Raw genomic sequence first — 12,403 nt, forward strand, 5'->3', positions numbered from 1 at the left:
AGACTTATTTCTAAGACTGCTGTAAATAACACAGTATTATGACATAGTAATAACCAGCAGTACCATAACAGACTGTTCCCTACAACTTTGGTGTGGTGGGGTGGGGAGGGGCTGATAGGAGTGCAGATTTACAGGGGCAACTGGAGTTTTTTGTTTGCTTGGGCCCTGTTTTTTATAATCAGATATTAACTCTTCCAGATCCTTCAGAATAATTAGTTTCTTATTCTAGATGATTAAAATACAGAGAACAGCTATAATATACAGCTTATGATTCTTTTAACAAAGAGAAAAGATTGAAAAAAGGGTAATAGTAGTCAAAGTTTCCAATTTGAGGACATCGAGTAATGCGTCATTTTTATACTGCTGAATTTATTTTTTGTAACCAATTGTAAACATCTACGTTTACCATAAATACTTGCTACTTTCCTTCATTTAGTTATCATATTTTTGAGATAAGTAAGAATATTATTCATTAGACTTTTTTTATTAGCTCAACTTACAGAAGCAGCACCTGGTTTTCAAAGGAGTAAATGTCTATTTGTTTTAGGATATATTCGCCTTGTTTCAACAGACCTCAGTTTATGAACAACTAACCCATGTCTTGCTCAGTTTTCCTTTTGATTCTTAGTTCAATAACAAAGCATCTCCCAGGCTTGTCAGCTGTGAATTCAGGAAGCAAAGATCTTTATACACTTCTATTTTTCTCCATTAAAGATTCAGCTTTACAGACTAATTCCTACCATGTAGAAAAGTCAGTAATCCATGAAAATTGAGAGCTACCTATGAGATACTTTAAAAAACAACAAACAAACAAAAAACTCTCAGCCTTGAAGCACTAGTTGCTTTTCAAGAACTGAAAAGATTGTAACAGGAGCATCATGTACTTTTTCATCCTACTCTGGGGGCAAAAGTCAAATAAGCTGTAATTCAGCACTCTTGAATCATCTATTGGTATGTTACAGACACTCTCCACTGTTTATTAAAAGACAGCTGTATGTATTGTGCTCTTAGTCTTTGGGAAACATGCATAAGCACTGACAGCTTCTAAAGAAAGAGGCCAATAAACATGAATTCAAAACTGAGATACTTCAGAGTAAGTGACATACAGCTCCCTGCACACACTGAAACCCAGTGACAACTGGTCCCCACTTGCTTGATACAAAAATGGCAGCAGGGGATGACTGAGCAACAAGGAAACACTAAAATAACTATACAGGAGACATGATACAATTTGCAGTAGTAATAATCTGGCCTTACCTGAGAACTCCTGATTGCATGCTATTTGAAAATCTTGGGGTTAGTTTGGGATTTTTCAAGTAGTTTTTGTCAGGATTCTAGTATCAAAGGATAGATCATTGCTCTGGGCTTGAGAAAATACGAATCCCTGTTTCTAAATTGTTTATCATGGGCCCTCTGCAAAGCAACTATCATACTTCAAAACTCCTCATGTTCCTTATTTCATACATCCATATCTATATCTATATCTGTCTGTCTATCTATCTGTCTATCTATCTATCTATCTATCTATCTATCTATCTATCTATCTATCTATCTATCTATCTATCTATCTATCTATCTATCTATCTCTCCATATTCCTAACCCTTTTTCTTCTGTTGCTCATCATCAAATGATCATTGCTTTGGCTTTGGTTTGGTTTTTATTATAGAAGTTATCTAAATGAACTATTTTTGCTTTGTGTTTCTTATAAAGTTGATTTTTGTTCTTTTCTAACAAGGGGAAAGAGAACTGTAATTTCTAAATCAGTGCTCTTTATTTTACCACAAGTCCATAGCAAGGTGCCCATGGAACGACCTCAGAACTGCTCTATTGTGCTTTTGGTTAACCTCTGAACATTACTGGGTCAAACTGCAACAGCATTCCTTTCACCTTTACTACCTACTTTTTCAGTCACCTTTCTCAAAACAATCAAAATCAGTCCTAGCAATAAGGCTTTCTGCTACAATTATGCCAACTCCTTCCTCCCATGACAAAGGTGAATATTTACTCTGAAGTGATTTTACTCACATCTTCTGATCCACTACAGGTTATTGCCCTTCATGCCAGTCTTATGGCACTTCTGAAAACCTTCTATAAGAGATTTGCTTCCATGTATCTGCTCAAATAATTCTATTTGAGACTGGTAAAACACTGGCAGAGAAGCTGTGGCTGCCCCATCCCTGGAAGTGTCCAAGGCCAGGTTGGATGGGGCTTGGAGCAAGCTGGGCTAGTGGAAGATGTCCCTGCCCATGGCACAGGAGTGGACCTAGCTGACCTTTAAAGTCCCTTCTATGACTATGATTCCAATGGGTTACAAAGGCACAATTTTACTTTTCAGAATCTGGAAAGTAGAAACTGAGGGATCCTTGTAAAGAATACAATTTTAAGCTATTTACTATGCACATAATAATTACTTAATAGTTTAATTCCTTAGATCACTTCTGGTATTTTGAAAACAAATAGTTAGTCATGTAAAATGGAGTCTGTTAAATAAATTACTTTTGCCACAAGCTCAGTCAATTCATAATCCTGGGTGTGGCAGATAAAATGATTTGTGTCACCTACAAAGCAGAACTACGAAGAGGAACATTTTAGAACTATACCTTAACACCAGCATTAGAAAACCATTGGCTATTTCACACAAGATTCTGTATTGTCTGGCTAAAGATGTTATTTAACTTTATGGAGTTTTGATCCATCTTAGTTGTTTGAAAAAAAAGATCACTCCTCTCAATCTGTTCTAATGTGTATTTTAATTTCCACACCTTTAGCTGCGAAGCACTGTGACTTCAAACCACCATATATACCCACTTTTTTTATGCCACTTCAAGTTGGTCAAAAAATAGAAAACTCTTACACTTTATTTTATCTACGTCTTCCCTTCCCACTTACCCTCCCCATTTTCAAGGTTTACTGATTCTCCACTGCCAATATTTCCTTTGATAGCATGTGCCATATTTAAATAACTTCACTGCCTTTTTAAAGGCTCTTTGGCTATCTGTGAAGTAAACTCCTCACTTCAAAGGCACCCACTGCTTGTGATAAAATATGATATTAAATATCACTATCTTTCTTCTCTCTATATAAAGGTAATTCCTGTGGGAATGAATTTCAGGCTAAAATTGTAAGAGCTCAACAACATCCGAGACAACCTAAGGGCTCAGGGAATTAAAAGGAGTGGTTACGGATCACTCTTCTTTTTGTGCCTCACATCCCTGCCCTTTCTCACTTCTTTGGTTGGAGCAGTGCCTTCCTTCGTGCCAGCTCAGAGAACTGAAGCAGCTCAGAGTTGAAGCAGGAACAGCAAAGAAGCCTTTCCCTTATTGTGTCAGCACCAGCACTCACAGGGCGTTGTGTCCATCACTTCAACCTACTACCCTTAAATTTTATTTTTTATGAAGTAACTGTTCAGCTAAACCAGTTTTCCCACACAGCAAACTCTCCAGCTGCATAGGCACCGGCACAAGAGTGGAGAAGGAATGACAGACCAGAGGCACGGAGGGAAAGGCTGCCCCTCCAGCAGCAGCACAGGCCGAGATCAGCAAAAGTCAGTCATGGAAACCACAGCTCAGGTGTCTGGGCCAGGAAAGCTCAGCCTCCAAACGAGGCAGTCAAGTGCCAACTTCCTTCTCCTGTGTTTATGCCTTCTCAAGAGGCAGGAAAAAGCCACCAAAACAGTGATGGCAGGTCAGTTATGTCACCACTGTTACTCCAGAGCCTGGAAAACAACCACCACCCTTCCCAGCAGCAAAGCAGGCACCATAAATTTGTGCAGGAAACATTTCCCCTGTCCTAGAGAGAAGGGAGAACACTACCAAAGAGCTGAGCAGTGACGGTATTAATGAATCCCCCAGCGTGTTTAGTCTTTTGTCTAGTAACGTTCTAATCTGACTTATATCCCAAATACTTCTCCTAAAATCAGCTTTAGAAAAAGGAAAAAACACGAGATCCGGACAATTACTCTGGGTTTTAGTAATTAGCTTATTTAATTAATTCCACACTATATAAATCTTCGGAAGAGACAGTTCACAGTATTTCATTCCAACAGAAAGCAGAACAAAATCATCCATGCATCCTTAGAAGCAGAGATTTTCCCAAACCCATAGAAACCTCAGTGCAAAATGAAAACTCTCCCAAAACACCGATGAGAGCAAGGTCACTGCTACTGTTCACCCTGCCATGGCTAGTTCAGTATTGCACTTGCAAACCAAACCAAAACAGCCAAACTGCCAGCACCAAGTGTGCATCTCGCCGTATCGGAAGTTCCTTCCTTGCAGTATCAGCTTATAAGGCATGTTCTGAATGTTTTTTCCATCTTTTTAATAACAACATGCCAGCAGTAAACCCTCAGCATCTTAACTGTTTGGGGTTTTGTTCAGACGGGCTGTTACCGTTATGACATGTTGGTTAGTGTAGCTAAAAGAAAGCTATTTCACAATTATGAAACACTTAGAAAAAAATCCAATATAAAAGTCAGCCTGAATGTCATTTGGGGTACTTTGCAACATTCAAATCCCAGTAAAATTGGGCAAATTCCAGACTGAGGCATTTTGGTGAGTATTGATTTGCGGTGCTCAAATGACCTGCACTTTTACTCAGGACACATCAGCAATACTTGGTGCCTTCCTTCCAAACAAGCAAGAAGTGAGGTACTGCAGTGGCAGCTGCTAATTTTAAGAGAAATTGCAAAATGAAGTAATTGCACATTATAAACTGGAAGCCTAATTGTGAGCTGCTGGTACTCAAAACATACCCACAACACAGACGAATTACTTTCCACCATGTAACAAAAACTCTCATTTGCATTCTACCCACCACAGAGTATTTCATTATTTTATGAAAATTCTTTTGAAACACAAAAGGAGACCTTCGAAGAGATTTTCCCTTAACAGAACCTAGCTGGTTGTAATTTTAGGTACTGCTAAACAAGATAGATAGTAAAAACACGTGCACAGCTCTGCTAAAACTGATTGTCGTGAAGATTCTGCCCAAATCTAATCGTTCTATTACAAATCAGTATTTAATCCACCTCTGAGAGGCAGCTGGACTGGGGAGGCACAACACAACCTCTTGGCAGCATGCAGGGAGCCAGAGCACCAGGAGCCTCCTGGGAGACCAGGATACAGAGCGAGCTCAGGGCACTTGAAGCTGCCCCTGTGCTGGCTCTTCTCAGAGGAAACGGGTGGGGACAGGAACGCTTCTGAAACAGAAACCAACCACTGCACACCCATGGAGTACAAGAAACCTTGCAAAAGTATCTACCAACAGCAAATCAAATAGCCCCATCTGAATTAGGGACATTTTTTACCGCTTGGATCTTATTAATCTACCTGGTCAAAGCTGACAATGACATTAAGTGTATTTGGTTTTTCATGTACCCTGCAAAAAGAGGAGTTTGAGAATTGCTTCGTTGTATTAGAGCAAAGGAAAATACACTCCCTTCTGAAAAGAGAATTTATACACAAGTTAACCATCACCTTTAATAACTGTCCTAGCAATTAACAGAATGTAGATTTTATACAGATAAAACACCTGAAACAAACTACACTGCTGAACACAGTAAAATAAAAGTTATATAAAAAAATAATGCTTATAGCTCCACATGTTTCATCTGAGCGATCCAGAAATCAAAATCAAATACAATTGAAATTGCTTAATAACATGTTGAAGGGTTTGCGGTTTTGTTCAGACATTACTTGAAAAGTTCCTACAATGCATCACTTTAAGTGAAAGTACTCTCCAAATTACCAGAACAACATCCAACTTCATCCATTATCAGCGTCGGCTCCTAGCAAGGAAGGCTGACCATGGACTGGGCTGCATTACGTGTGTGGCCAGCAGGTCAAGGGAAATGATTACTGCTGGGAAGGCACATCTGGAATACTGCAACCAGTTTTCCTCTCTCCCAGTACTGGACCAAATCCAGCAGAAAAACCATTAGGATGCACAGGGGGCTGAAGGACATGACATTAAAAAAAATCTGAGGAAACTGGGTTTGAACAGGTTAGGAGGGAAAAAAGGGGTGGTGGTGTAAAAGATCCAACTGCTCTTTTAAGTTTCATAAAGGGGGATCCCAGAGAAAAGCGACCCGAGGCGACAGTTGCAAGTCACTCCAAGGGAAACTCCCATGTTTTTAAGGGCAAGAGTTTCACTGGGCAATTGGTTTCACACTACAACCAGAAGTTGCCCATAGATGTTGTGGAATCTCCAGCCCTGGAGAATTTGGAAATACTGAGTGGACACATTGAGCAACTTGGTCTAATTTTGACATCTGCCCTGCTTTGAGTAGGAGGTTGGACTACATGACCTCAGGACATCCCTTTCAACTTACATCGTGCTGTGAAATATTCCACAGCAAGATGTCATAAAGTATTTTTATTAAGTATCAAATCCACCAATTATTTTCATTTCTAGATCACAGCTGAAAGACATGAAAAAGCATTAACAGAAGCAGCATTAAAAAAATTACTATGCTAGTGAAGTACTAGTTTTTAACACAAGCTGAGCTCCTCACCTACTCAGCTGGTAAAGCACCAACTCTTCCGTGGGCTGTAGATTCCCACCCCCGAACAAGGAGCCTCTGAACTAACAGAGCCTAGTGTCCTACAATTACACATTTCTGGTCTCAAAAGTAACATAAATCAATAAATCCATCTGTGAAACTGGGGCATGTCACATCTCTTCGGGGAAGCCTGATTTCTCATATGTGACCCCCTGATGCACTTCCTTCCTCAGTGGAGTACCATATAGATAAAATACTTATTTTTATGGAACTTGCAGAAAAACTTTCCTTTAGAAAGTTTCTTTAAGACTTGTACCATCTGTCCAATTTGATGGAAGGCAGGCAACAAATACAAGAGTCATATATAAGGGTACAGGAGATGAAACCTCATCCAGATGCTGCGATCCCTTAATAAAGCATGCTTAAAAGAAGACCCACAAGTTATCTCTGCCTGTTTCCATGGGCTAGATTCATGCTGCCTTAAGAAAATGTGTATTTATAAAATGCAAGTGTCCATCAGCTGCACTCTTCAGCCATGAAGCCAGTATCCCATTGCTTTGGGCTGACAGGAAAAGTTGCTCCCTCTCATCTTCCATAAACCCCAAAGAGAGCTCTGACAAAACCAGAGCCAGGGGCTGCTGCCCATCCCTCCTGCACAGCTTGCCCATGGACCATCTGTCCCTCACCGGGGAGAGCAGGAAAAGCAGCTCTAATTGACCCTCTGGGTCCCCAGGTCAAGTTAGGCAAGGGTTAGAAGTTGGAGTGACTGAAGTGAAGCGCTCACCCTGGCGTTCTCCCCAGAGGGAAGAAGCTGGTAACTAGCCACCAATTACACTCCCTAATTCCCTCCTCCTATGATCCTCGAACAGAGAAGGGTTGGCTAACTTGTATCAGCTCCCTGTTCTCTTTATCACACAGACAGAACATGCTAATTATCAGGTACCTGTGCTCCCTACAAGCACACACGAACAGGGACACAAATTCCTGCACTCACTCTACCCTTGAAGGGTTCTCTCTCTCTCTGCATCAAGGCAGTAGTTAACCAAAAAACATTACAGGTTGTTTCTGGTCCTTGCCACTGAGCAGTGCACCCCAGACCACCAGTCTGACCCTCACAGAGGATGCAAACCCTACCTTTTCATGTAACTCAAAAGAAAGTATTACACAACCATCAATCCCCTTCAACTTTTCATATTTTAATATAAATATCCATGCCTTGCAGATCACTCTATTCCTGACTTCCTTCTGGTTTTAGTTTCTTTATGAATATACTTCTCAGATTCCTATGCTCTAGAAGTAGGGCTCTTCCATGAGACAGTAGAGAGAAGCAGAACTTTGGAAAACCTACTGCCAAATGTTTTAAATATTCTTTTCAGTATTACTTTAACATTTAGCTGTTGACTGCCTTAACTTCCAATATCACCCTCACACTGCACATCAATAACACAAAGATCTCCTCGTAACAACAAAGTCAAAATCAGACCAAGAAATGCAAGATCCGAACCTCAAGATTGTTTTCTTCCAACTATATTCATCTGCATTCAGTTGCCTATTTATAAGCAGTTATTTGCAGCACTGAAATACTTCACATTCACATAAGCCTGATGACAAAAGAGGCTCCCAAAAACTAGGATATAAACCAGAACATCCCCGTCATATTCCCATTCCCCATTTCTTTCCAAAACAATTACTTGTTTTATACTGTCAAATTATCATCCTTGCCAAATTACCACTGACCAACTGGATGAAGAACAAGTCCCACTGGAAATTTAAAGCTCAGCTCTATCATGGTTTTATTGCTGTTTCAGTATGTTTAAAGTATGGTCTGATAACAGGTTGTTGCAAAAAATAATATTTAAAAAAAACAATCCCACATTAGGGGAGGAGGAAGCAATCTCAAAAACCTTCCATAGTTTGTTGTGTCTGAAACTTTCGACTTGGTCTAGAAGTGGATCCCACTGACTCTGAGGTTGATAATCCCCTATCACTGAAAGAAAGGAAAAGTCACATAAAAAACTTAACACCAAAACCCCTCAAAACAACTAACAGCTCTTAAGTAAAGGTGGAGGGGAAGAAAACAATAAACACAACATTGACATATATTTGGATAAATTAATTCAGAGTAACAAACGTGACTGTATGACTAAATAATTGCTCAAAGAATGTCCTGCAGTCATAGGAAATGCTGAGGATCTTGGCTCAAACTTTGCTCTCTGCTCATCCCCTAATTTCACATGCAAAACTGTTGAAACAAAAATAGGTTAGAAAGGGACACTGACAGGGATCCACTTCCTACCCACTTCACACTCTGCAACAAAATTTCTGAGTAAACAAAATTTCCTGTGTTACAGGACGGACATTTTCAGCAGTTTAGCCAGAGGACATTAAGATGGGGGTTTGCCTGATAAGGTGCCTTTTCTGCTTAGGAAGCTGAGAAAGCACAACCACAACACAGCAGTAAATATACTACTCTGCTGAGTTTATTTTTACTCAAAACCTGATTATGTAAAAAATTTGCTGCACTAGGGAAATAGTTAAAAGCCTTTAAGGGTTTTCAAATCCAGATGAGAGAACAGCTGGGTACAGTCTATTCAGCCAACATCTTCCTCTATTTCCCGTGCTGTTATTTTATGTTCTGATCAATATTTCTCAAACATGATTCTCTTTGCTGCAAAATCAAAATGGAAGACTGACGGTAACAGCCCTATGCAAAGAATACTTAATTTGCCTTTTTATTAATATAATCAAAAGCATTTTATTTTTTTCAACTCCTTAATCCAATAATCCAGAAACATAAGAATTAGGATAAAAACAAGAAAAAGAGTGAAGGATTTTAGGAGTGAAAAATACTTGGTTTCCATATAACAAGCCTTATGGCACAATGCACTTGTAAATAACCATCATTTCCAACGATGTCCAAGACAAAGCCATCATGCCCCGCTTTGCTTTCCTTTATTAAAGTGTTCGAATTTAAATGGATTTTGCATTTGCAGGAAACATCTCCATCTGCACACTCACGGCTTGCCCTCTACCCCACCCCCGAGGGAGAGGCTTCTGCAGATCTTCACTGCATTAGCAACCAGAGCAAAACACAAGACACACAGTACTAAACTGCGTAACCTGGACGTCTGTGATGGATAAGGAATCGCATTTAATCAGAGTCACTACAATAAAGTACAGTTGCTATGGTATTTAACTACAGCAAGTGCATCAAACACTTCCCTTATCAAGGACATGGTACAAACCGAGACTTTGTTCCCTGTCATTTCACACCCAAGGCAGAAGAACAATAATTAAGAGCACAAAATACATAATCTAGGATTTTACATTAATAATTTTAGAACACACCAGAGCCAAGTGCATATTTCAACTGAACTGGAGATTTGGAATTTTTGTTAGTAATTTTGTGTAGCGTTCACAGCAGACAAAAACTATTAGAACAAATTTTTAAATAAAAGACAACTTTTTGGATTTGGAGGGGAAACAGTTTCAGTGCAGAACTTTACAACACACCATTTGGAGCAGCAGAAGTGGACCTGTTTCCCCTGTATCTGCTCACTGGCACGGTGATGCCAAAAAAGGGCATCAACTGCCATCGTGCTGCTTCTTGCAATCCCTGATCTATGGTGAAATATTCTAGCTTTTCACGCTGTCTGTGAAACACAATTTAACACTCCACTGACGAGATCCAGGCTGTGCACAGCACACACCTGGGAAGCACTATTTCCAAGCACCTTCCCAAATCAGACTGCGAGTGCAAACCAGTGCAGCCAGAACCAAGGTTATCTGCACCCATTTCCTTGCACTGGTTCAGATGATAAAATAACCATAATAAAATACAGCCCGTTCCAGAAGTTACATCAACAAGTTTTGGATTGGATATATTGCAGTGATTTCTAACATTAAAACAGTAACAAGGATATTAGGACACTGTAAATGGGATTTCTCATCTACATTTTGAAGGTTCTTCCCATAGCAAAAAAAAGTGAAGGCCACAACACAAAACTCTGTGAGAGAGGCTCATCTCCCAACTAAGCTCAGGCCTAGATGAAAGCTCCCACCCTGAAACATAGGATGACTTCATCTTGACAGGCCAGCACAATTCAATGACTATGTGCAAAAACCTTCAGCTATAAACATCTGTAACGTACAACTGAAGGCTGTGAGAAATGCACTAGTTTACAAAAGATCAAAGAGAGAAATTAATGCTGATAAAGCTTTCATGAAGTCATGCCCTGTAAACCTCATTTAGTACCTCTGGTCAAAAACCATAATGAAGAAACGGAGACAGTGTTGGAAGAAAGTTGACAAAACGATTTAAAAAAAGAGAGTTTATCATCTGCATCCCATAAGTTATTTCAGGAGTAAGGGGGTTTTTAAACCTCTTTTACTAATAAAAGAGGTTGAAATCCTCAGTAAGGTCACTGAGCACGCCAGGTTTCTAACCCAGTCACTAGATACACCACCACATAGCATCACCGCAACTCATTTAGATCGCTAAAAAAATCCACCTCACACTCTTAATCCGGTTAGTTCACGTCTTCAGTAGTTCACGATTTTTGCAGTTCGTTTACCTCGCTCTTTAAGACTGATGCTACCCAAAGCAAACAGTTACGATCGTTTCTAGCGGGACTTAGTATTAAGTCTTCATAACACAAAATAATCTTAGAGCTAGCACGGCTGCGAGAACTTTCACCTCCACACACGTTAATGCAGGCACTAATCTGGCCGGCTTGCAGCACCGACAGCACGTCCTGAGCAAAGCCAGCCAGGGGCAGGCACTCGTACTGCTCAGATTGACTTTTTCTACCCCCCTGCGACCTGTGGCTGCTGCAGCCAGGTGAGCCTGGCAGGGCACGGGGAGAGCCGCGGGATCTCACCGCCTCCCCTGCCTTCCTGAACGCCCGCAGTGGCACTACGGAGACGAGAGGAAGCAAGGAGAGCGGCCCACTCCAGAGAAAAAAAAAATATTACAGAAAACAAACGCGCGAGTGAAACCAAAGGAGCCGCTGGGCTGCACCCACCGAGGAAAGGATGGGGCGGGGGGGTGTGCAGGGAGGGAGGGGAAGGAAGGGTGATGCCCGAGGGACAACCTCGGGAACAAGGAGGGAGAGGCAGAGCTGAGGAGAGCGAGGCCAAGCTGCTTCCCCTCCCTGAGGGCAAGGGCGGGCAGGGCCCGGAGCCGGGCAGGAGGGAGGAGGGAGGAGGGAGGGAGGGAGGCGTCCGGGGCAAGGGCGCTGCCCCGGCGGCCGCACTCACCACACCATGCCGTAGGCCCCCTCGCCGATGTAGGAGAGGTTGGTGTAGCGCGGCCCCACGTCGAACACTTGTCCTCGCACCATCTCCGGGCCGCCGGCGCTGGCGGAGCCGCCCGCAGCCCCGGCCCCCGACACCGCCGCCATGTTGTCCGTGCCGGGAACCGCGGTGCCTGCGTGCGGGGGGGGGCGGAAGCGGGCGAGGAGGATGCGGGAGGGAGGAGGGAGAAGGGAGGAGGAGAAGGAGGGACGAAGAGGAGCCGCCCGCTCGGGAGCCGCGGCCGCTCCGCCGGTGCTGGCCCGTCCGCCCCGTCAGCGCCGATCCCGCCGCGGCCGCTCTGAGGAGGCGCCGCCGGCCGCGCGCGCGCGCATCGCCCGGGCAGGGGGGGTGGTGAGGGGAGGGCGGGGGCGCGCGCAGGGAGCGGCGCGGGGCGGGGCCGCGCGCGCGGCGGGGGCGGAGCCGCGCGCGGCAGGGGCGGGGCCGGGACTGCGGTACCGCAGCCGCTGGGGAGGGGGCGCGGCCGCCGCTGGTCACGTGGGGTGCGCGGCGGGTCACGTGGGGCGGGTGCGCGACCGCCCGGCGCCATTAGAGGCGTCAGGTGACGGCGGGAAATGGAGGCGGGCGGGGAGAGCTCCCGCCGCACCATC

At 43.0% G+C, this 12,403-nt stretch overlaps 1 protein-coding gene across 2 annotated transcripts in view; it reads right to left on the reverse strand.

Annotated features, from left to right (window-relative positions):
- The window catches only part of MAPK1 (mitogen-activated protein kinase 1), a 35,534-nt gene extending 23,406 nt beyond the window's left edge, over nt 1-12,128 (reverse strand). For both annotated transcript variants that reach the window (XM_027892593.1, XM_027892591.1), the window contains exon 1: nt 11,760-12,128. In XM_027892593.1, coding sequence (XP_027748394.1) covers nt 11,760-11,902 — 143 coding nt within the window. In that variant the 5' untranslated portion in view covers nt 11,903-12,128. The remainder of the gene's footprint in view (nt 1-11,759) is intronic.
- Nucleotides 12,129-12,403: the final 275 nt, after the last annotated feature.

The sequence above is a fragment of the Empidonax traillii genome, unplaced genomic scaffold, assembly GCF_003031625.1.
Source record: "Empidonax traillii isolate 1590-97213 ecotype Southwest subspecies unplaced genomic scaffold, ASM303162v1 scaffold361:size2146424, whole genome shotgun sequence".
Lineage (NCBI taxonomy): Eukaryota > Metazoa > Chordata > Aves > Passeriformes > Tyrannidae > Empidonax > Empidonax traillii.